Source organism: Grus americana, chromosome 6 (genome assembly GCF_028858705.1).
Source record: "Grus americana isolate bGruAme1 chromosome 6, bGruAme1.mat, whole genome shotgun sequence".
NCBI lineage: Eukaryota > Metazoa > Chordata > Aves > Gruiformes > Gruidae > Grus > Grus americana.
Genome location: NC_072857.1, coordinates 12217579 through 12241722, shown reverse-complemented (window position 1 = coordinate 12241722; position 24144 = coordinate 12217579). Strand labels below are relative to the sequence as shown.

General features: G+C 38.7%; 1 protein-coding gene across 1 annotated transcript in view; it reads right to left on the bottom strand.

The window, feature by feature from the left end:
* Positions 1-24144, bottom strand: part of MYLK (myosin light chain kinase) — a 209937-nt gene that overhangs the window by 109042 nt on the left and 76751 nt on the right. Inside the window, exons 4-9 of the mRNA XM_054830581.1 lie at positions 14326-14533; positions 12466-12514; positions 9507-9672; positions 5934-6099; positions 3128-3164; positions 2125-2687 (exon numbers count right to left, since the gene is read on the bottom strand). Of these exons, the coding sequence (XP_054686556.1) occupies positions 2125-2687; positions 3128-3164; positions 5934-6099; positions 9507-9672; positions 12466-12514; positions 14326-14533 (1189 nt within the window). The remainder of the gene's footprint in view (positions 1-2124; positions 2688-3127; positions 3165-5933; positions 6100-9506; positions 9673-12465; positions 12515-14325; positions 14534-24144) is intronic.

Genomic DNA, 24144 nt, shown 5'->3' with positions numbered 1-24144 from the left:
GATGAACTATTAGAGGAGAAAGAAAGAAATTTCTCCCCAATCCCTTCCTATCCTACTAAATTGGTTTCTCTGAGCACCTAGCAGTACTTTGCAATCCACGGTACCTACCACCAAGGTTGTTTATTCTGGGACTGTTCAGCCTGGAGTCTTGAGGGGGATCTCATCAATGTATGTAAATATCGGAAAGGGAGGGTGTAAAGAAGATAGAGCCTCTTTTCAGTGGTGTTCAGTGAATGACAAGACCAAAGGCAACGAACATAAACTGAAATGCAGGAGGTTCTATCTGAACATAAACACTTTTTTGCTGTGAGGGTGACTAAGCACTGGCGCAGGTTGGCCGGAGAGGTTGTGGAGTCTCCCTCCCTTGAGATATTCAAAAGCCACCTCGACATAGTCCTGGATAACCTGCTTTAGGTGACCCTGCATGAGCAGGGGTGTTGAACCAGAGGTCCCTTCCAACCTCAACCATCTGTGATTTTTCCAGACTAGGGTTCAGGTGTAGGCAAAACAAGCAGCTTCCTAGCACAGTAAACTTTCAGGGAGTAGAAGCAAACCAGCTGTGGCTTCACTGCCTGCTCTGCCTGTGTCAGAGCTCTAGAAAACCAGATTTGGCTGCTAGTAGTGCTGAGAGAGGTCTGAGCTTCATGGGGCAGTTGCTATGATGAGCAAACAGGAGAGGTTAGGAAAGAATGCCAGAAAAGGTCACCCACTCCATCCTTCACTTATTTTCAGCAAACGGGGCGCTCTGGGGCTTCCACCCTGCTGATATTCCTTACCAATTCTACCCATTTCATTATAGCAAGAAAAAAAAAATATTAAAAAAATCAAGCCCTGCAGCGTCAAAGAACCTGGATGCTTTGTAGTAACCGTACAGACCCAGAAGCATGCTGAGCTGACAGCCTGGCAGGTAGAAGCCTTCTTAAGGATGTAAGAGCTTCTCCATTGTCCATTGCAACCAGGAAGCAGAGGTGCCTGTGAAAGGAACCCTGGTCACCCTTTGCAGAGAGGATTCTTGGGGAAGACAGTTTCTTGGATTAGGTATTAAAATGTGCTAGGGACATTCTATTGTGACTTCCCTACAGATATGAAAAGACATTCACTGGATTCGATAAGAACTGAATGATCTCCTTGGTTGCTGTACAATAGGGACTACATTTCACTACCAAACAGGATCATAATTAGTTAAACCTTGCAAAGTTTTTGAGATACTCTGATGGAAAGCAAGCCATGTTCTTAGTACTAATATACGTGAAAAATAAACTATTCAAAAGGTGCAAGGATCTTTGGAATATTTTCTCCCCTCCTTACTCTCTGGGCTTGTGATATAAATTGTATTATTTCCTCATGGGGCAAGAAATATCAAGAAATGAAATCAATTACCATGGTTTTGTTGTGATTTTTTTTTCTCCAGAGACACAAAAAACAATTTCTCCCTCACTTGTGGGAACACTTCAAAGTACAAATGTTATTTTTAAAAAATAGCAGAAAAATGCTTCAACATTATTTTCTACTAAAATTGTAATAAAAAAGAAAAAGAAGAGTTTCAAATTTACTCCCTGGATTCCACAAAATACAGCTCTCATTACTCTTTTGAGAGGTTAACACACGGTCAAATTCTGCAGAGCAAACTCTAAATCTCCCTTTTAATTCTAACTTTTATCATTTCAGCTGTCAGGAATCACTCAAATCAGCACTAGGTTAACCAAACATGAGGGGTAAAAGTAGATGCCACAAGGCTGATTGCAGTTTCTTATCTGATTTTTTTTTTTTTTTTTTTTTTTTTTTGTTCAAGGGCAATATAACTGATTACAGTTCTGGAAAGTGTACTATCCATTTTCTCTCTTGCACTCTCATTTAAAAGGCCCTAAAATTATTTCCTGGAAAGAGCAGCATTGATTACATCTGGGGAAACCCCAGATGAGAGAAGGGATGGACAGTACGGTATAGAATGATTTGAAAATTTCATCGAGGAGAGTATTGTGGAAACAGCATGAGATTCTGCATCTATTTGCAAAATGCTTTAGGAGGAGGACAACTTGCAGTGAAGAAGGAATTGTTTCCCCACTTTCACATACAGAAGGGGAACCTGACTAATCCCAGGGCACTGATAACTCCTCCCTTTACCTTTGCTCTTGAATTTAATCTCCTGGCCTTCCGATGCTTCGAGGCTCTGTGGACGGCTCTCAAACTGAGGGGGAATTCCCAGAGGCTCCCTCTTCTCCATTACAGCCTTCCGGGCTCCAGCTCTGTTTTCTGCTTCTCTACTCCTTGGACTTACTTGCCCTGCCAGAGATGGGGTTTCTTGAGCTGACATCAGGGGCTGCACAGCCCTTTTCCTGTCATCACCCTGTCTGATGGAAGTGGCCTGGGGATCTGCCTTTGGTTCTGGTGGCAGTTTGACAGCTTGTAGTGTGATGGTGCTTGAAGTTTTCTGCAAGACCTGAGATCCCTTTGTTCCTTCTTTAAGTTCTTGAGGAGACGCTGCATTGGCTTCTTGGTGCTGTCCCTGCTTACTGTCTTTGGCGATGCAAAAAGTCTCTTCCTTTGCTGACACCCTGTCTTTGGTTTCAACCATGAGTTCAGTGCTGCTGGATTTCAGCTCTTTAGCAATCCCATTGCTAGTTGCCTGCTTGAATTCTGAATTTTCAACAGCTTTAACAGCAAGTGTTGATGATTTTGATGGCATGCTGAAGGAAAATGATAAGTTTACAGATATATTACACTGTATAATAACTAATTCTTACCAGCAGTGATATAAATGTGCAAGCTCTTAGCAAGAAGTTGAAATAATTAGCCTTTAGTTTCCCTCACACAGATTAAGAACATGGATGAAAGAAGTGAAAAGCTTCATAAAATGTGATCAGTGCTCAGACACTGTCTCAACTGAGGAGCTTCTGGATACAAATCCACTGCTCAGGTTCTAACATGCTTTGTGAGTCAGACACTAACCTTGCATACACTGCTTTAGAGAGCAATAGAGAGCAATTACGTGAGATCCTGGAATGACCATGATGTAACACTACTTCATGCTTTAATAAATTGAGACCATGTATAATTATAGCTCAAAATGTCAAAATTAGTGCACTGCAATTAAATATACTGAGAAAGTACTCCAGTAAAAACATACCATGGTGGCTGAGTGTATGTGTCAGTCTTATCTGGACCTGAAATTAAAAAAAGAAAATAACAGGTAACTTATACATACAATACTGTACACAATTCCATAAATTTGAAAGATTTTAAGGATATACTTAAGAGCCTTCACTCTTCATATTTTCAGTCCATTGAAGTAAAGATTGTCTATCACCACACCTGAAATTTGATATGGACAACAGCAAGCTGCTCAGCTGAAACTCAAAGAGGTCTTGGTCCATTTTGAGACATTGCTGGGGCCACTAAGTTCTCTAGTCCCTTGAGAACTAAAGGTTCTGTGAGCCTCAAAGACTCCTTGTTGTGGGAGAGAAGTAAGGAGGAGATTCCAAGTGGGAGGCAGCTCATCAAATCTTATGGGAACTTCACAGAGGTTGTAGAAGTGGAGAAAGAAAAAACATCAGTACTACACCTGAGCATGCCCACAGTGAAACTGCCCGTGTCCTCTGGCTAAAACACAAAACCAAATTAACAGTAGTAAAAACTCCCCAAACCTGAGCTGACCTGTAAACTTTTACCAACTCATTTGCTGTGTAGCAAGGATTATAATGTTTAACATGAATAACACAAAAGCTAAAATATCACATTTCTTCACTGTGCAACACCACCAGGAAATCTGGGAACATGGCTGAGCTATATTGATTTGCCAAGGTACCTCAGCAGCTTCACTGAATAACTGAGCACATATTTGCCCATAGTCAGTCTCTTAGTTTGTATATACGTAACCCTCCATGCATTCTCCCAAACCTTGATAGTATCTGTTTCCCTTGGGGGCAGCATGAAATAATAAATAGTTGGGAGGAGAGAAATACCACTCCAGATCAAGTACCAACCACATCTTTCCATTTTTACCTAGTTAACACTACAGGATGCAGATTGTTTTCTCCTGGTCAGATCAAGTTGCATCTACACTGTTATCAGCTGTAAGACTAGAAACTGCAGTAGAACGACATGTAATAATGAGTTTGCAAGATAATGAATTTTGCAAGTCATCAACAAATACTCCATAAAAATGCATTCAGAGCCTTTGCCTCAAGGAAAAGACACAAACATGTGATGGATGATACTCTGATTTCCACTGTGTTTTGCAAGCAAAAATCCACATCTAAATGCTTGGACTTGCCGCACCATTCGGAGTGACCAAAAGAATCTGTTTACACACACACACAAGCTGCCATGAGAGAGGGAAATAACCCATTGCTCTCACTTCAATAAACCTGTCAATAAACAGTAACAGAAATTCTTCACATAAAAATTGAGACATGATAAGTGCAGAAGAGGAAGCTGAATACCCATTGGTTGTAGACAAGACAATACCATGCAACCCTGTCAAATAAAATAACATTTTCCCCTCCCTCTCCACTTTCCACTATGGAAACTTGGGGAAAAAAATGTAGCTCTTGGAACAAGACTATCTATATATGAGATTGCATGGATTTAAAAGTAAATGTAGTAATTCTAAGCCACTTGATTGTCTGTTAGCATCTTGCAGCAACTCCTATGACCTGATTTAATTGATAATGAAAGAATTAGGTATTATATATTGTGGTTAGGTAAGTGGAATGATCCGATTAGTCAAGTACATTGCAAGAGAGTGCCCTTTTTACTGACCTGTACTAATCCAAGAAAGAATGCACACATTATTCAGAGATGTGGTCAGCATCTGAAGCAAACATATACCACAACTGACTTTGTGACCCCAGTTCTGCATCATCTCTCAAGGCAAATGTACCCATTACACAACAGAAAGCTCACCACTTCAGGGAGAGCAAGTAAGGATCAAGTTTCATGTCTAAAAAAAAGGCTTATTGAACAAAATGGCCCCTTCTATAAAACAACAGTTGAATAGGCAACCTGTAGAAGCTCCTTCTACAAAGGCTTCATCAGATTGGAACTTACAGATAAAAAGTATAGCACTAAGTGGTAAAGGCTAGTTGTGGTTCTGAGGATCCCAAATGTAAATCCTCTTGTTGTTTATATTCTTGATATCTTACAGAGTGAACAGCATTGATGTGAACCTAAAAATCTTGCATCAAAACATTCACTGCTGGGTGCGTATGTAACCCACTGATCTTATGACTGCAGCTGAAGCCAGCAGCTGTGGATTTAATTATTTAATTGGGTCCAGTGACTGCTTACCCACTGACTGATGAAATTCCTCTTTAGTGTGGTTGCTGAAGGCTGTATGATTTTGAGGCTGATGCAAAGGGCACCCTAAGAAGCGTCAAAGTGCAAAATGAACTGTATATGGTAATGCATGTATGGAATAGAACATCCTAAATTATTTATACAAAGACATTTATTTCCTTTAACAGCAGTGAAATAAGGGAGGGTTGAGAGTTGAGAAGCCTGAATTTCAATCTCATTAAGCTGTTTTTTCTCTTTTACATTTTAGAGTTATGCTCCTAGGAAGCTGATATAAATGTGCATCTGGTGTTGGTACTCAACAAATACAAAATTAATTACTGATTATAATGAGAAGTGCGAGGTTTCCATTTGCTGCAATTAAAATCTATGTTCAAAACATATGAGGGTCAAAATCACACTAAAAGTGAAAAGTGGTTTTAAGGTAAGTTGTTCCAAAGCATTTGGATAGCCTTTTTCACGTGGAACCAACACATTTTCAGCTGTAGCATGCTCCAAGCTATCACAGTATCATTTAACGTAGAGAGAGGAAGATAACAGGGGAAAAATGAATGCTCATACTGAGAACACAACCAAAGATATTTTAAAGAAATATCTGTGGTTCACTCATGCTCTCTCCTGTAAACTCTTTGCCGTACCTTGAACGGTGAGCTCTGCAGACACAGATGCTTTCCCAGCACTGTTTACCACTGTGCACGTGTAAATTCCTGCATCAGCAAGCTGAGCATTTTGGATTTCCAAGAATTGGATGCCTGTTTTCTCAAACATGTTGAAACGCTCATTTTGCTGCAACTGAATATCACCCTGCAAATATCACAAGACACCATGAGACAGCCAGCTATCGGTAAGAGAAGGGGAGCAAGAAATTTTTTGGTAAAACATCAGGCCAAAATGCCTTTCTCTTATCTTTTAGCCAGATTCCTTCTACGAATAATACTCAGATGGTATAAACAAAAAAATGTGTCCAAAAGTTCTATAATTCATATCTGCAGGAGGCTGTTTTTCCCTGCATTTTGCCACCCACTCATCTCAGTTTGGTTTTGGCTTTTCATTATTTACTACAACGATATTCCTAGAAAAACTTCCTTTCACTGTATGTGGGCTCAAACCAGTTTTCTATTCATGTTTGTTCCATGAAGTCAAACATCACACTTTTAAGCAAAACCTTCCAACTTGAGGAGTAGTTCTCTGTCCCTCAATAGCTCCTTTATGCTGTATCACTTCAGGAACTGGAAAAAATTCTGCATAAGAGGAACTCATCAGTGGCCAGGTGGGGGTGACCGAAGGCACTAGGCGTGTGTTAAGAGAGGCATTGCTGCAACAACACCACCTTTGCAGTGCTACACTGGAGCTGAATCAAAAAAAAAGGTACGGCTTCAAGGCAGGAAGAAATGTATGTAGTTCTATGCTCTTTTACATAAATTAGATGATCAGAATCACAATTTTTGCCTTTAAATTTACAAAATAATTGACCAGCACCTCATTTGTGAGCAAATCAGTGCTTCTGCTTCAGCACCAGCCATTAAAGAAGAGTCCCTTGCTATCAGGCACTACAGCTTTTCCTCTCCCGAGTTTAGGAAGGGAATGCGTAGAAATCTACAATTTGTAGGGCTTTGGTCAGTAAACATGTGGGAAACACTACAGTGTTTTCAAACACTGTCATTCCTGAATTATCACCTTACTGCTATCTGGGTGCTGTAATTCCTATTTGAATAACAAAAGCTAGTTTCCATCAGGGCTTTGGTGGTGACACAGTAGAAGCTTCTGATCTTTGCAACTTAACAAGTAAGAAAAGGGGAAAGAAAACAATAAGCAGAGCAAGACATTTAGACAAAAGCTTATTTATTAGTTCTGAAGAGTGCAATTTTAATTGTTTATAAAGCTTCCATGCTGTATGGAAGGTGGTCATGTGTTGGCTCTGCGCTAGCCAGATGTGGTCCAGGAGCCACGTAAGTTCATTTCCCTGATGCTGAGGCAGAGCTGATATACCTGCCACTCAGCAGGACCCTGCAGCGCCATCCTGCCATGACCAGAAGCATTGTGGGCCTATGCTCGTTTGCAGCTTGCCAAAGCACATGCATGATTACCTGTTAAGCCAGGCCTCATGAATAGGGATGCAAAAACATGCTTCACAACAACAACCTGCCAATAAAACTGATAAAGAGCAACAACACATTTGTGTTTTACAGAGCATATAAATTATTGAAAGACAGGTTCATGGTGCTCAAAATAGGTGCTAAAATAATATTATGAAAGCCAAAAGAAAAAAAAAATTAACCAAAAGCGATGGATTGAGGGTAAGTTCAACAGAGTGGACTGGGTGTCTGCAGACCAGCAACGGTATGACTACTAGACCTCTGAACAAAACACCTGTTGTATTTTACAAAATATATGCAGACCTGAAAGTGTCGAAATATGTTTTTTTAAGGAGATAAACATGAACAGAACTCATGGAGCTGCTAATAACAAGAACTTTGCATACTTCATTCATTTGATCAGACAATGAATGCTAGATTATAGAATAACACATTATAGACACTGACAATCAATAGCAAAATATATTATATAACCTCTAACAAATGCAAAAACATGTATGAAGAAGTACCACAGTGTAGATCCAAGCTGCCGGATTGCTAGTCCCTACATGCTGTTTACTATGCAGCCCTGAACAAAGACAACTGAATGACAAATCCTGTTTTGCACTGAGTTGCGTAGCTGGAGAACCTGAGTGAGTCTGGTGGGACTGGAAGCAGGCTGTTGTGGAGCAGCTGCATTGCAGACTGCTGAGAGCGCCAGCAGGCCCAAAAGAACTGATGGCAGATGGAGGGAGAAGCAGACTCTAGATGGAGCAGTCAACTGAAGGAGATGTCTTAGTGAGTGCTTCCTCAGCAAGAGGTTGCTTGTTTTCTGAGATGTACCCTAGCATTCTTGTATTACAGACATCAAAGATAAGTCTGGAATAAAGCAGACAATGATTTGGAAGCATTTCCCTGCTCTACAAGCAGTTTTCTGGGGTTTTCTTTGTGGTTTCTTTTTTTCCTGCCTCAGAAAACCTGGAGATACCAGAAGAAAATAAAAGCTCTGAAGAAAGTTTTTTCTTTTATTACTATACTTAAGGCAACTATCTGTTGAAGGCTGAAGGGGAGCAGGATGCCAACAGAGCGCTCATGTATTTGCTCTTCCAAATTAAAGAAAGTAATTGTAATTCTCTAAAATACTAATAGTTTCAGTAAAAATGTCCTAATCTGTGTAATATTTAATTATCACCTGAAAGCTCTCTCCTTACTAACAAAATAGGTGGTTAGAGATCTTGTGTATGCCCAAAGGGGGCACTAGGACTTAAGTCTTCAATGCTTTTTTTAATAGTCTAATGAATTTTAAATAGTGCTCATTTAGAAAGCTTTTTCTGTAAATGACAGATACTCCTAATTCCCAATTTCAATGCAGATCTGAAGTTGACAGCTCAGGTCTCCTTTATTTTATGTCAGACACTTTTCTGCTACCATTGTTTTAGCAGAGGTCAGACTGAAGCAGCTGAACTGTTGTTCATCTGCCTTGGATTTTTTTTTTTAATTTGCAAAAAACAATCATGCATGTGAAAACCAATCATATCTGTTAATTCCTAAACAGATCATTTTCTTTTCAATTCAATTTCATTTCTTTGCAAACATCTTCTTCATTCTAACATACAGGTAAAACCCAATGTGAGTGATACAGAAAAGGCAGTTTATGACTGACACTGACATGGAGCTTGGGAAATACAGCTATAATTTTCACAGCTGTCAGAGACTCCTCTGTAACCACAGTCAAAGCATTAAATCCCTGAAGACCTTCTCTATAAAACAGACATGATGATAATATTCACATTTCCCATCCTTTGTCTGTTTCTCTTATCTAGTTAGTAAAGTCTTTGGGCAAGTATGTCCCATACTTGCTATTTTTATAACGGAACCTGGAGCTTGTTTGGTGCTTTCAGATGATTTTTTTTATATAAGTATTTTCAACAATGAGACAGATAAGGGAGAAGTTTATACTAAGAAGGAATGCTATTATCTTTTATGAGTTTATTCAGCATGAAAATGAGGAAAAATATGGCTCTCCTTATATGCAAATTCTCACTATGATAATTTGCAGTGGCAAATGCATTTCATCCTTTCACGTCACGAAATTTCAAAAGAGAAAGAAACCATTAATTTCTTGGGAAATCATACCTTAGACCAAGTTACTTGAGGCTGAGGTCGTCCTGTTATTTTACATGAGAATTTTCCTGTTTGGCCTTCACGCACAACAATTCTATTGGGTTTTGTAGCAAACTTGGGTGGACTCTCTCCCCAGATGCTTGGCCTATGCTCCACAGATGGAACAGTCAGTCTTCCCCTGGAAAGGCAAATAACATCCTGGTTTTACAGAAGAACTGGAAGCTGTTGTGGTTAGAGCACACTTCAGGAAACATTTTAGACCAGTGGTCTGCCAACAAGGATATATAATTGGTGGTAAACAAGATTGTAGTTACACAATATTTTTTTTTGGCCAATGGAAGAAATGGAAATGCTGGTGATGACTGCTTTTGTCTCCTCATGCAACTGAATAGTGTGATGCTACACACCCTCATCCAGCATGCACATAACTCACATAACAGATCTTGGGGACAATTCCAGTTGCTTAAAAGCAGAGCTAGGCAATACAAATGATAGGAAACACTGCATGCATTTAGTTCTTCCCGTTTTCTGTTTCTTAATTGCCTCCCAATAGATTATTTGTGTGTACTTGTTCACTGTTCACAGTTCTTTATCATGTAATTTATTTTGACATTGAGTGCAATTTCTGATTTATGAATCAGCAACTTGTTTTTGCAACATTTCTGACATGTCCTGGTAAAGATTTTTTGTTTGGGGAAGGCTTCTCTTTGGAATCTCATTCACTACAATCTTTGCAAAGTGAACATGAAAAGGGCACAAAACCAAAGTACACCCATCCTGGGTGAATGTCCGTTAAGTGTCAACACCCAGCTCTACTTACATGGATGGCGCAGCTGGGAAATGACATGTGGAATGAAGCTACGGTGACATCAGTGACTGCAATCCAAACCTCTCAGTTACAGAGCCATAAAACATAAAACATCAAGCAGTATTATAGCAAGAGGAAAAAAAAAAAAAAGTGCAACTTCAGGCTTGTTAATTTCAAAGGGAACACTCACACTCTTTGCTCTGGAGCCCTGTTACAACGAAGACACACATTAGCAGATGGCAGATGGTGATCTCTTTTTTTTTTTTACCCTTTAATTTCAAGCAAACTGAACCATTTTCCAGGCCTTCTCTTCCAGATTTCCTTTTACCACATGCAAGTAAGATGTGTCGATACCTCACCATTTCTACCAGGTGTCAGATACTAAGAGATACCACATCACCTTAGTCCAAGGTCCTGCCAAGACATGATAGTTGCCATATAGGCAGCTTGAGGTTTCTAAGTAAGAAATGATACCATAATGAAAGGATTTACATGGACAAGAGGACCAGCAAAAAGTCTTAGGAGAGAAGGGTGACTGTAATATGCTAAAATGGAAAACACTTCATCATATAATTAAATATCTGATAGCTTTTAATGTCATCTTCCTCATTCTACCACAAAAGAACAACATAAATGTGTATTAAAAAAGTCTCCAGTGATCATCTTTAGGTGGTGTTTCTATATTTATATATCTATACACATATACTAACGTATTAAAAGAAAATCAACAACTATCTAGCCTGCAGCTTTCTGGCTGTTTCCTAGATATACACAAACTGAAATGTAAATTATTTTTTCTTTTCCCTCCTCCCTGTTTATTGAAGGCATAAACTTATCATACCATAAAATTATTAATACTGAGTAGGAGCAAAACACATGAGAATGAAAAATGAGGACAATCACTCTAACTTCATGCCATGCAATGGATTAGGATAGTGCTTTGGAAAGTCTGAACAGATGTAACAGCAACCTCCACTGTCCTTTCTTGCTTTGATTATTTAGCATGTGTCTATTTCTGTAGCACATTTGCTATGAAGATATTATCATGTAAAAGCCTTCTTGATTACTCAGTTTCACTTACTATTTTCACTGTGGTAATCAGTTAATTTTAAAATTCAAAACATACATAAAGGATATTCATATCAATGACAAAATTAAAATCTTCAAGTTTAACTATCTGTATTCTGATCACTAACATAATCAGAAACATGCATTTTTGTCTACATCCAGGGTAACTCAGTCCCAGGGATATAAATCAGAAATAATTCTGCTTAAATTCAAGCTACTTATAAAGAAATAAATTCAGCTGTTGGAAGAATTAGTCCTGTGGCTTTTAAAACAATGGCATTCAGTTAATTGTAAAAGCTTACTGAAGTACAGAAAGTGGGAAATACTTAAATTATATGTAAGAGAATGCTGATTTCAGTTGCTTTTATTTCTTACTGATGACTCTTAAAGCAGTATTTGCTCTGGTTTTATAAGGAGACTGTCAGTTCATGGAAGATGTGGGGAAGGATTTCTGAATATCAGAGAGCAGAGACGAGAGGGTGCAATATTGCAGATACCAGTGGAATGTTCTGTTTTCAGCCAGATTAATTCCTGTCTGTATGAGGAAGCAGTAGCTGTATCAAGCTACTTATGTCTTCCTGACTGTCTCAGCCATTTTACTAACACAGCAGCTCTCATGGTAGCTATTCTGCTCGGGATAAATGGAGATTTAGACTTACAGCATTTAAGTTCATTCAAATATTGAAGTGTTTGTTTTCAGATGTTGCTGCAGCTGGCGCTGCCCTGTGTCTGAAAGCCCAGCCATTCTTGTGATCCCCATCTCACAAGTGTGAGAAATCATGCCAAGCAGTTACTCTATTCCACTGCAATGCTGTGCAGAACCAAGTCATTAACCACCTGGCTTTGCTTTCCTCCATTACCCCTGATTCTTGCACAGTTAAGGAGCCTTGAAGATACATTTTCAGTGAGGAATTACTGAGAACTGGACAAGAATCCATCACTTTTTAACTGGTCTTCAAAGTGAATCAGAGCTAAAGACAAAATGCAAGATGCACTTAAAATGGGGAGAAGCGGTTATTCTTCAGAAAGAGTGTTTTCCTACCAAAACATATTTAGGTGTCTGTTAAACAATATCAAAGCCAGTGGACTTCTTACCCGGGGGTTTTGGCACTGGATGGCAGGCTGTATTTCTTCAAGGAGTTTCCTGTAAGCATAGGACAAAAAGACAGGCAGTCAGAAGTTTTGTCAAGACCATTGGGAATTACAGATACTAAAGACTATGTAAAATATGCATTTCTCCAGGTTTCAAACATAAAGGAGGAATGCAATACCTGCAATTTAAGATTATGTCACCTGTAGTCCAAAGTTATGCTCTCAAATTTCAAAACCAGGTTTTAGCAGAGTCACCATCTAACCCCTGGCCTCAGTAGTAACAACGCTGCAGATTATTAATGTAAAAATATTTTTAAACAAGTGAATGAAACACTGTGTCTAATTTCTACAGTGCAGTACTAATTCAAACTAAGATAGCAAAAAAAAAGGTTTGTAGACTCTGAAAGAGGTCTTATTTTACTTGGTTTGGTTTTTAGTCCTATGCTAACCCAGACTACCTTTTCTGTATTTTTTTTTTTTTTTTTTTTTGAAGTATAACAGTTCATCGTGCTTGCTGGTGTGAGTAATAGGGAGATGTGTATGAAGACATGTAAGCTCAGCGCCATCTACTGCACACAGCATTCCTGGTAGCTTTGGCACACTAAAAAGGGGTAGTGACCTGGGGCAGATCCAGAGTGGCAGCATGAAAGAAACAGTTCTGATGGCTATGAAAAAAAAAATTTGTTCTAGAGACTTATAAGAATCTACATTACTGTCAGATAGGACAGCCATGCAGGATGGAGAGACTAGATTATGTTTCAGTCACTCATTTTTTCAAGTAGCAATCAGCCCCACACAGATATCTTGCTGAGAACAGAAAAAATCTGTGCTTTGCTATCTGGATGCACAGAGGGATTTTTGAACAAAGAGAATGTAATTTCTAAACTCTGAGAAATTCAGTCATTGGGTGCTGCCATGAAATTGCTTTTAAACTGCAGCAAAGCCCAGGTCAGCAAAAACGATATAAAAACAGCTTTAAAAAATCCTCCACCTCCATGCAAGTTGTCATTCATAAAAGTTGTCACAACTTAAAACTAGGGAAAGAAAAAGATTTTACATAATTTTTACAACAGAAGGCAGTAACAATCATGCCAGACTATGCATATTTCATTATGTACTCTGAGGATATCTGTTAGAGATTTTGACTCTAAATAAATGCAAAAGCTGATTGTTTCACAACTGCTATAGATTTTTGCTCTGCTTCAAGAATTCAATGCAAAGTTGTGACCTGATGAGCTTTGATATTCAACAGATCTCTGACATGACCACATTGCAAAGAGAGAAGCAGTACAATTGATTTCCATCCTTCCCCGACTTTGCGTCACTTTTTACATTTTAAATTTGGCAGTTTGCAACTATCTAATATGCAGATGTTCTCTTAAAAATTCCTGGGTTTGATCTTGGCTGTTTCCCGTGTGACATTAAGCATGCAATTACAACCAGGCGTTCAGCTCAGCAAATGGAAGCATGCATGGAGAACTCCAGAAACCCACTGCCTCAGTGTGCCTTAGCCTTAGTTGTTACTGCCTGAGAGAAAACGCTAACTTTCCAGGTTGTAGCTTCTGTCCTGAGTAGTGGCTTCCATGAAAATTACAAAGATAATAGCAAAGTCTTTAAAGCTAGGTCTTTTGTTACCTGGGCATCATCATTCACATCTGAAACTGAACACACACTTTAGCTAGCTATAGATATGTAGTTCCATGCAAAATGTCTTAGACTGTGAAATGCAATTAATGAAACTTATTCTTGCACCAGTGAGAAAGCATGTGTGTACAGTTGTGATTTTAACCAGACAGTTTAACACAGCTTATTCATTTAATTAAACTCTATAATCATCACAACAACAGTACAAGTATCCTTTACCTTCCACTGTCAGTTCCACGGTCACTTGACGAACCCCACCATCATTTGCAGCCTCGCAGGTGTATTTACCACCATCGCCTTCCTGTACACCTTTGATTACCAAGCTGAATATCCCCCGAATGCTGCGGTCCACGACATAATGGTCTCCCTCTGGGACAGGATGCCCATTTCTGTACCATGTGATCTGAGGCTCGGGGTAGCCTCTGACCTGGAAAGATGTGAGAGAGAGTGGAGAAATAAGGCAAACATAACAGATGATGATATTAGGAAGAAATGTTGGACATTTAGCAATGCAGTGGAAAGTTCTTGACACAGGAGCTGTTAAACACATACTCTTTGCAAGCCAAATGGCAGAACATAATGAAATGAAAAAACTCTTGGATAAGTCAAACTGTTAAAATCATAAGACCAGTCAGGCAGATAGATACTTACACAGAAAAGTTTTCCACTAGAATGGTTTACCTGCAGAAGCATTGTGAGGGTGCCAGCAAAGAATCTTGACACCTGAGTCCCCATCGTTCAGAGATCCAAGGGCAGTAGTGCTATTCTACCTCTAAGTGTGCAAGATTGCAAGGTATCTAGACAAAAAATTTCTAGCATAGTTGCCAAGGATTAGGCTTATATTGTAAATCTGTATGGAGCCATCTAGTTTTCAAATGTGCTGAGATATAGTAGCTCCTGACAATATACAGGCAAGAAATGCAGACACATACCAAATTTTGTCTTGATATTTAAAAGCAGAAGATAAGGAGTTGCAATTTGAGAAAGTTTCATTAAGGGTTATTCTCATGTTATGGTCGTAGGGGAACTATAAAAAGCTAGACATAGTCACACAAACACAATGCTCAACTTAAAGACCTTTGTAGTCTACTGGAAGAGTTTCCAACAAAATGAAGCAGTACTGTGCTGATTAAATAACAACTATATTAATATATCCTTGCCTGCTATGGCATTAATGGTACTTTGAAATTTGCAGGCAGATTCTCAGTTGGTATAACTGAGAATGGAGTTATTGATTTCAGTTGAGCTGTTGAAACCTGCTGAGGATTTATGTCTTTCATTAAAAAATGGAAAAAGCAGACATACATGAGTTTCCACCAAAGAATTTACTCCTCAGGCAAAGGTTGTTACTCTGCTTTATGAGAGATGCCATCCTCTTTGAAGGTCGCTTTAGTACGTGTTAAGTGTTAGCACACTTCCCTAGTCATCATAACAACTCCTGATTACAGTATCCCCCCCTTCATGTTAGCTCTCCATCTTTTGACTCTTTGATCCTTTGCCTGCATGTCGTGAAGTAACTGAGTGGATCAAGATGAGCTGGGATGAGTAATAGTCATGGCTGTGTTTGCTCGGTGGGAAAGGAGCAATGTTGCATTTTGAACTACGTTATCAAATCTTGGCAACTGAACAGGAAGTCACTTCAACCTCCAGGTGGGCAAAATATTGATGATCTGTCTTGATTTGAAGAACGCTTGGTTGTGGCTTGCACAAATTCCTCCCAGCATTCTCCTCTCAGTTTCCAATCCACGTTTCAGCTCTGCTTTCTTCTGACTGCATAGCACTTACTTTCCAAATTACAATCTTGAGCCAACCAACCTTACCCATTCTTAGGTTCTTTTCTTTCAAAACCTTTCATTTTCAATCCAGCCCCACCTCACTCCAGCTGGGTTTCTCATCTGTTGGAGCTTAACCTACAACTGTCAGAAATTTTTCTCTTTCCTTTAATTCCTTGGGTATCAGTTCAGACAAATTAATTTTGCCAGTGATGTGGTGACCCCTTCTTCCTGCCACTACTTACTCAATATATATATAAAGGACATTAATGTTTGCCAAGAGCATGAATATGCTGAATAAGCTGGAGAAACTTTCCACTTCTGGTACAAACTTCTCAAGTTCTTTCTGAGTCTATCTTTACCTCAGTAAGAGCCATGTTGTATGAAGAATACATTGTGGGATTCTGCACAACGGGGAGTTGACTGCTGTTTAAAAATACCACAGTATCTGTCTAAAGCTCTTTGTAGCCATGCCTTTTCTTTCCTGTTCTTTCTGCAAAACAGCAGCTCCCACTCAATCATGCACCCTAACACTACTCCAACATATTGGTTTAGTGCTTCCTCAGAGGGCAGAATCCTAGCAATATCTCATTTTCAGAAAAAGGGACTTGTGAGGCATCAATATGAGACTTTTACAGTAGTGTAGCTCTTGTTAGTTGATAATGTGCTCACTGGTGTAGAATGTGACTTGTACCAAAGAACTGTTTCTTACTAACTTGTTAGTGCCCTCCTACCTATCTTTTCATTTTAGATTAAGAAGCCAACAGACAGATTAAGTGATTTACCTAAAGCCGGAGAGTATATTAGAATGGAGTTTCTATCTCTCATTTTTGCTTCATTGGATATGAAGATTTCCTTGAATTTGAAATATTTGAGGCAAAATGGCTTTGAAACTGCTATTTTGAAAAATACAATACAGTAAAAAGACAGAGTAGCACTTGAATTGGTGTGGAGAACTACCTTTTCAGTGTATTGCAACCTCTTTACTAACATTCATCTAGCCGCATCTGTTTACAGCTGTTGAGATTCTGGCCTGTGAATACAAGTCATCAATTACACATTACATAATATATTTACTATTTTTTCCAGTTCACAATAATTTCTTCTGGTATTTACTTCTATGTATTGTTCAACCCAGCTTTAAAGCTCCCAAGCATAAGCCTTCCATCACTGATCCCAGGGAACAATTGGTGTTGAAACAATGGGAAACATGTTCCTTCAATTTTTCTTCTTGTTTTATCATATTCTTAAGTCCCTCTTGGACCACACAAGGCCATTTTTACCTGACTCCTCAAGCTCTGGTAGACTATTATGCATGCCCTTTCAGTATTGCATGGCTGAGCCTACATTAAGTATTTTTCCATTTCTTCCATGTGTTTATTTTATGCTTGCTTTGTCCATGTTATTTTGTTCATCTACACCTCTACACTGAGGAAATGCCACACAGAAAATTACAAACACAGGCAATCAGCATGCCATTTCCTTTCAAAAGGTTGAGTCATTCTCTTCCCAAACTCTGTATTTTTTTCTTTTGTTTTTTTGTCAAAAATGAAATGATGGGAAAGCAGAGGTTTACAGAATTGCTCTGTTGCAAAGATTTATTTCAGGTTTGGGTTTGGAATGTGTTTCAAACTGAGCCAGCCCTCTCTGAAATACATAGTCTTGCCATAAAAGTGTCAGGGACCCTTAAACGAATCACTGGTTACTAGGTTTTGATCCTAATGGATCAATTCCAGAACTGCAGCAGGTTTTACATTCCTCCCTAACCTTTCCAGAGCTCACTAAAAACATCTGTCTTGAATAAATCCACAGCAAAGAGAAATTTATCTGCTTATTTAATGCCCAGCAGCAGAAGGCTATAACCTTTATTTACAGCTTGGCCTGTGTGAGTATTGCCAGTCCCAGTGAGGCTACAGCTTTTCTTTACCTGCTCTACAACACTCTACACAGTGGAAAATTGACAGCAAGCAGAAAATGACCATTGTATTACCACAAACATGAGTTTTGAGGTTTTTGTCTGGACCCATCAGAGTCTTTCTGGAAAAGTCTGCTAAGGTAAAACAGGCCTTCTGCTCCAGCCATCAACACAGCAAGTGTAAAGAGCCGAGAGAGAACCTGTTGCCTGTGAAACTTCCGGAGTTTAGATTCAGTTCTGCATCTAGGTCTGGGGGAATGCTATTGAAAAGGGATGGTGCTAGGTTCCCAAATAAAAGAAATAAGGAGGAAAAAATGCAACAAATCTATTGAAGCTGTACACTAAAGGATAGCATTATTAAAAATGTGCTGCTACAAACTAGTCCCCATTGTCACAAACCTGAAGGCATTCATTGACCCTTTTTCTTCTTTGAAAGCTCAGGAAAGATTTTCTAAAACTTGGCCTATATCTATGTTCCATTAAAGAACTGTTTATATACCAATTTTAGAAAAAAATAAAAATGTTTCCCTACTTAAATGCATCACAGTTGCAGTAGCAGTTTAGGGCAATGAGATGCACTCTTTTGCCTCATGCTTTTAACTTCAAAGTCATATCCTGCTTTGTAAGAACTGTTGCTGGCTCCAGCGAGGTTAACAATGAACACAAACCCACAGCACCCAAAAACAGACAGCCAAAAGTGACAATAAACCAAAGTGTAAGTAACTGTGAAACACTGATGGAGTGTGTACTGTTACTGGGTGTTGCTCATTTTGACAGTAACACCTTAAGACTATTGGAGATGATGGTAAACATTACATGACATATTCTAGCATTATGTTCATTATACTGGCTGAGGTGTTCAGTGCTTGACATTAAGGACTAGATAAATGTCCCATGTTGCTGTGAAGGTCACATCAACACACAAGCAATGAAATCAGGAAGCAAACAGCTATCAAAAAGATGTCTTCATTTGCAAAATCCCACTGAATTACATCATATATAGGCGGGCACATCAAAAGTTGTACTAAGATTGGCAATGATATAACCGTTATGAAGTTGCTATTCAAAATAACTCCCCTCATAGAGATAATTTCATATGCTGCAATATGAATTCCACTAGTGACTAAAATTACTCTCAAGAGACAATACTTCTTCCATGAAGTCATAATTTAAAAACATCCAGATTCTGTCGGCACATAGTGTTCAGTTGGGCTGCTATTTCTGTAGACTACATTTGCCTTTAATTCCACAAAATCCAGAAATAAGACCTATGTATGTAGAAGTATTCAATCATTGAATAAAAGAATCAGTTGCATTTGGGTGGTTCAATCCATCTAAAGAAAACTGATTTTGAATTTATCTTTGAAAGACAGAAATATTCTCTTTTCAAATTTTATACTTCACACGCTATTTAAAATGTAGCTTTCAACTCAATTTGCATACCTTGCTGCTTTTTGAGGAAGATTGTTCCCTTTGTAGGCTGTTAAAGAATAACAGGGTATAGTAGGTAGTATTTAACATCCTAAAGTAAGAATGTTTGCTGCTCCTGCAGCTAAGTGGCACTGCTTTTTGACACCTGGTTCTCAGCGAGAAGAACTTAGTATCGTAACTGCCCATTTATATTTGAGACGGAAAATACAGAGTATGCTTCTTAGAGAAAATGTATGGAAGTTTTTGTTGTTTTAATTAACATCTGCACTGATAAAGGGTTATGCAAAAATAGACTTTTCCACTTGTCTTGAGACTTTCAGGGATATGCAGCCCTTGAGGCTATTAAAAGTGATGCTTTTAGCCTGTATCTCATTCATTGCAACACAGAGAAATAATTTATTAAAAAAGCTGATGGTTAGTAGTGTAGCTAGCACATTTATAGTTAGACTATAGTGTCTGCAAGCATTAAAACAACATGAAAACAAAGTTTGGGCAACAAGTCTTACAAGAAGAATGGCAGTAAATGAGAAATGTTTGCTAATGCATAAAGGTACCTGCAAAGCAGAAGAGAATAAGCTGTTTCCCACATCTACAGTGGATGGGACAAGGAATAGACTTTAAAGAGAAATTGGCCAGTGGGTTGGTAGATGATCTCTGACAGCAGTGACCTCCTTTAGAAGAACAGCAGTTGCTTTGCATATTTGGCTGCCTGCCTAACAGTAAGGAATGCCAGACAGTGAGTAAACTTTTGAGAAGGTTGGTAGCCTATCCCCTGTTCCATGCCCACTTTCAACCAGAAACGAGCCATTTCAAGGAACTACATCTCAGAGAACACCACAGAGATCAAAAATTGCAAAGAGATAAAAAGAAAATAGCTTTGGTTATTCCAGATGTTACCATTGAGCTCTAAATTGTATGCTTTGGGCAGATCATTAGAAGTCACACCAGGAGCAGACGTCAAGGGAGATGTGGAAAACCATTCAGAATATCTGACAAACTTTGACCTTTATTCTGCTGCCTGCAAACAAACGCCTGACACCAAAAAAGAAGGGACTTGGCCTAGAAAATACTCATTACTAGCAGGGCATAAACTGCTTGCACCTTTTGCAAAACTTAGAGTATTAATACATCAGATTGTATCAAGAAAGCAGCAGAAGACATGCAATTAAGCAGCATGACAAATTTTCTAAGTGTAATTCTATTCAAAGAAGGGAAGATATAGGAAAAAACAATCTATAGCACTTACACTTGGAATGTGGTAGAGACTGTATAGTGTACCTCTTCTTCCAATGTCTAGGTATCAGCAAAAATGGAATATTACTTTATTGCAAGTTATGTATTAGATGGGCTCATCTGAAGGTCATACAGTTGAAGGCTCTCATGCAGCCCCAAGAGATTCAATCCAGACAGTAACAGCTGTTCTGTAGATGTGGCTCATCCTAGGTCCTACAAAAAAAGAGGTGTTTCCCATAGTCATCAGACTCTGTCCAGTGTCCTCTATCTTCCTTGAATCAAGAGCCAAGATTTTTTGGATCTGGACCTTGATCAAAAGACTTATGAGGGGAATGAGAACTTTAGAGCAAACTTAGCAGAGGATGCTAAGAACTGGATACACCATAACACATACTCAGTCCATGTGGACACAGCTGTGCTCTCTAACAAGAGAAAAAAAACACTTGTTGTTGTAATAGTTCATACTGATGTGAATTCTTAATGTTAGTCTTAGGAAAAAAGTGCTACAAAACTGTGGGGACTACAACATGAACATCATGAATACAACCCCACCTAATAGGTGGTATATTTTTATTTTAATTACATTTTTTTTTGTTAGTGCAGGTGGTAGACATGGTTCTGGCCAGCGCAGCTCTTTTGTAAGTTACAAGTCTTGTAACAAAGCTTCTGTCAGGCCTAAACTACGGTTTGCTTTAACAAATGAACAGCAGATGTTCTTGATAAAGGAAAGTGGACATGATACATTGTTAAGCTCCTTCTGAGACTTTAAACACATACAAACCATATCTCAAGAATAGTTTATCCATTTTAAAATCTTGCTTCTAAAACAGAGAACTTGTCTGGCAAGGATAAAGATGAAAATGTTAAATATTTGGAGACTTAGCTATGACCCTGCAAACAGAGCAAATAACCTACCTCTTCTATGGAGCAGTCTAGAATCTACAATTGCCTCATTTAAAGCAAAACCAGAATACATACTGGGACTAAATATAGCTCACTTCAAAGCATTACCTACTGTACGTACAAGAAACAATAATGGTCTTTCTGTAAACCTTGGGTATGTTTTTGTTTAAGTGCTGAACTCTGGTACACTAGATCTGGTGTTTAGGTTTCTTGTTCCACATGCACACAGTCCTCATAAATTAGTTCTTTGCCTGTAACCTTAACTGGAACACACTTCTGAAGACGCAAGTCTTCACAACTGGTGTGTGCAATTGTCTGTTTCTTCTCCCAAATGGTGTGGAGCAGGGAGAGAAAAATGACAACACATGCCTTCAAACAGACCGTTGTCTTGCAAAAATCCCAAACCAAACCCAAAAACCCAACCAAACCTAGCAACAACAACAACAACAGAATCAAAAGCAGAAAGTAGAATCAAACATCTGCAAAGCACCATCAAATGCTACAACTCATTTTTCAGGCACCTGTCCCTGGCAGTCACTGCATTCTGTTCTTAGGCAATCTCAGACCATGCATAATTATGTTGAGCTCCATCTTGAGGTTTCACCCATAGAAGTTTCAAACCATACACATTTTGCTTGAGTCTCATTTGTGGCAATGAAAAGAAAACTTTTGCCGAACTGAATTCCTTGGTATTGCTAATGTTAACATCACGAGTGAAGGAAATCTCATGTTCTTTTAGTCTCAAGTAGAAAGATCATATGCCACAGCACTAAGGTAGAAAACCTGCAAGATTTGTCATTGTCCCGTTTGCGCTGGTGACAGATACAGAATTACCTGGAGATGCAATTCATAAAATTTAATGCAAGGGTAAGGAGACACAGAAGGTAAAAAGAGGCTTAGTGCTTTCTTCCTATTTATTAAAAGCTGTTCCTTTAAAAAAATTATTTCAATGCAACTGTTAGTGTGCCATATGAAATTTACCTCTTTCTAGTCCTATGGAAAATCCAATTTCAGAAGATGCTAAGTATTGTGTAGTTTTCACTGACTTAAAACATGGTAGTGAATGCTGAGCACCTCTGTCTGATTTTGACTGCTGTACCCAACTATGCAGGTATGAATGAAAAACAGGGTATTTTATTTTTAAAAGTCCACCAAAACTCCCACAATATCACAAACCTGTATGGACCAAGTTCAGATTATGGATCCTGGACCTAATCTGTAGATCATAGGATACAATTACAGATTCAGGTAAGACAGAAGCTAAGGGAAAGTAAAGAGTTAAAGGATTCTCTAAAGTTTCATAGAATTTCACTTTGCTGTCTGACAACGTACAAGGGTTTCTACAGGAGCTTGGCAGAAAGTTAATTCATCCTAGAAAGTGTGGAATTACTTGATCATGTGGAAGAATAACTTTCTGCCATGCTTCTGTGCTTATTCCCTCCCCAACACCAGTACTGACATTCTAGAATTCTGTAGGAAAAAGACAAAAGTTTATCTTATACAAAATTCATTGACTTTGATGAAAACTCATTAGATCTTGCTTCATTAACTCTACAATGCTCCATTTGGTTGGAGGCATGCTTTCAGTTCAGTTCATAAACCAATGCTGGCTTTATTTGTATGCTACTTAGATAATCTAGAAGAAACATACGTAACTGGGTCTAGTGAACTACCAGCGCACTCCACAATTCCTAATTGTCTAAGTAGAAATTCAGACACCCAAGGACAAAACGTCCATCTTAAAATACATAAACATGCACACAGCAAATGCATACACAAACACAGCCATTATGGTGGTCATGGGCAAAAGATGTTACAAGAGAGGAAAAGTGCCCAAAGCAGTAACACACTGGAGAATTCGTGAAAAACAGCAAGCTTCGTTGTAAGGAGAACACTTTGGACCTTATATTTCTGTGAAGCTTTACAGAAATGATACAAATAAAGCTGGTTTGGATTTTCCATCTGAAAAAGTCAAATTATGAGATGGTCACAAAACTAGATTTACTTCATGCATATAGCGGAATTTAGAGAACAGCCAGAAGTTACACTCTGGACCACACAACCCTGAGCAAGTGCAGTACCTCAGCACATCATTAGGGCAGGCTTAGGCGGGCATCCTAGACTGTGTGCAAGGTCCTGTCTCTTTTAACCTTGTTGTTTGACATTTTACTGTGGCCTCCTGTTTTTTATGTTTTGGAAAATAGCAAATAAACATTCATTATTCACTTCCATGTCATTCATGATTGGATAAACCTGTTTCAAATCCTTGTCTGGTTGTATTATTCAAGCTGAAGAGCCCTTGTTTTTTAATCTGTACTTGTACTAGGAGCCATGAAATACCTCTAATCATCCTTGTCAAATTTTCTGTCTTTTTTCTATCCTGATCTAGTTCTGAGATCAGAACTGCACATAGCATCCAAAATGTGGGAACTCACAGATTTCTAGATTGACACAGCAGATTGTTGGGGGTTTTTTTCTTTCCAATTTTTTTTTAACACTATTTGCTATTTTTCCCACCTTGATCTGATTATTCAGAGAGCTGTTCACAGCAAGACCTCTCTTCTGAATGGTAATAGCTAATGAAAATTGAACTAAATATATTTTATTTTTCTACTTTGTACTTATCGATGCCAAATGGCATTTGATGGTTTATAGTCCAGGCACTAAACAGAGTAAGATCCTTTTGCAGATAGTGCCCCACCAATTTTAGTTTTGACTCTTTGAAGTAGTCCTGCATTATCTGCAAATTTTGTTATCTCACTATTCAACCCCTTTTTGCAGATT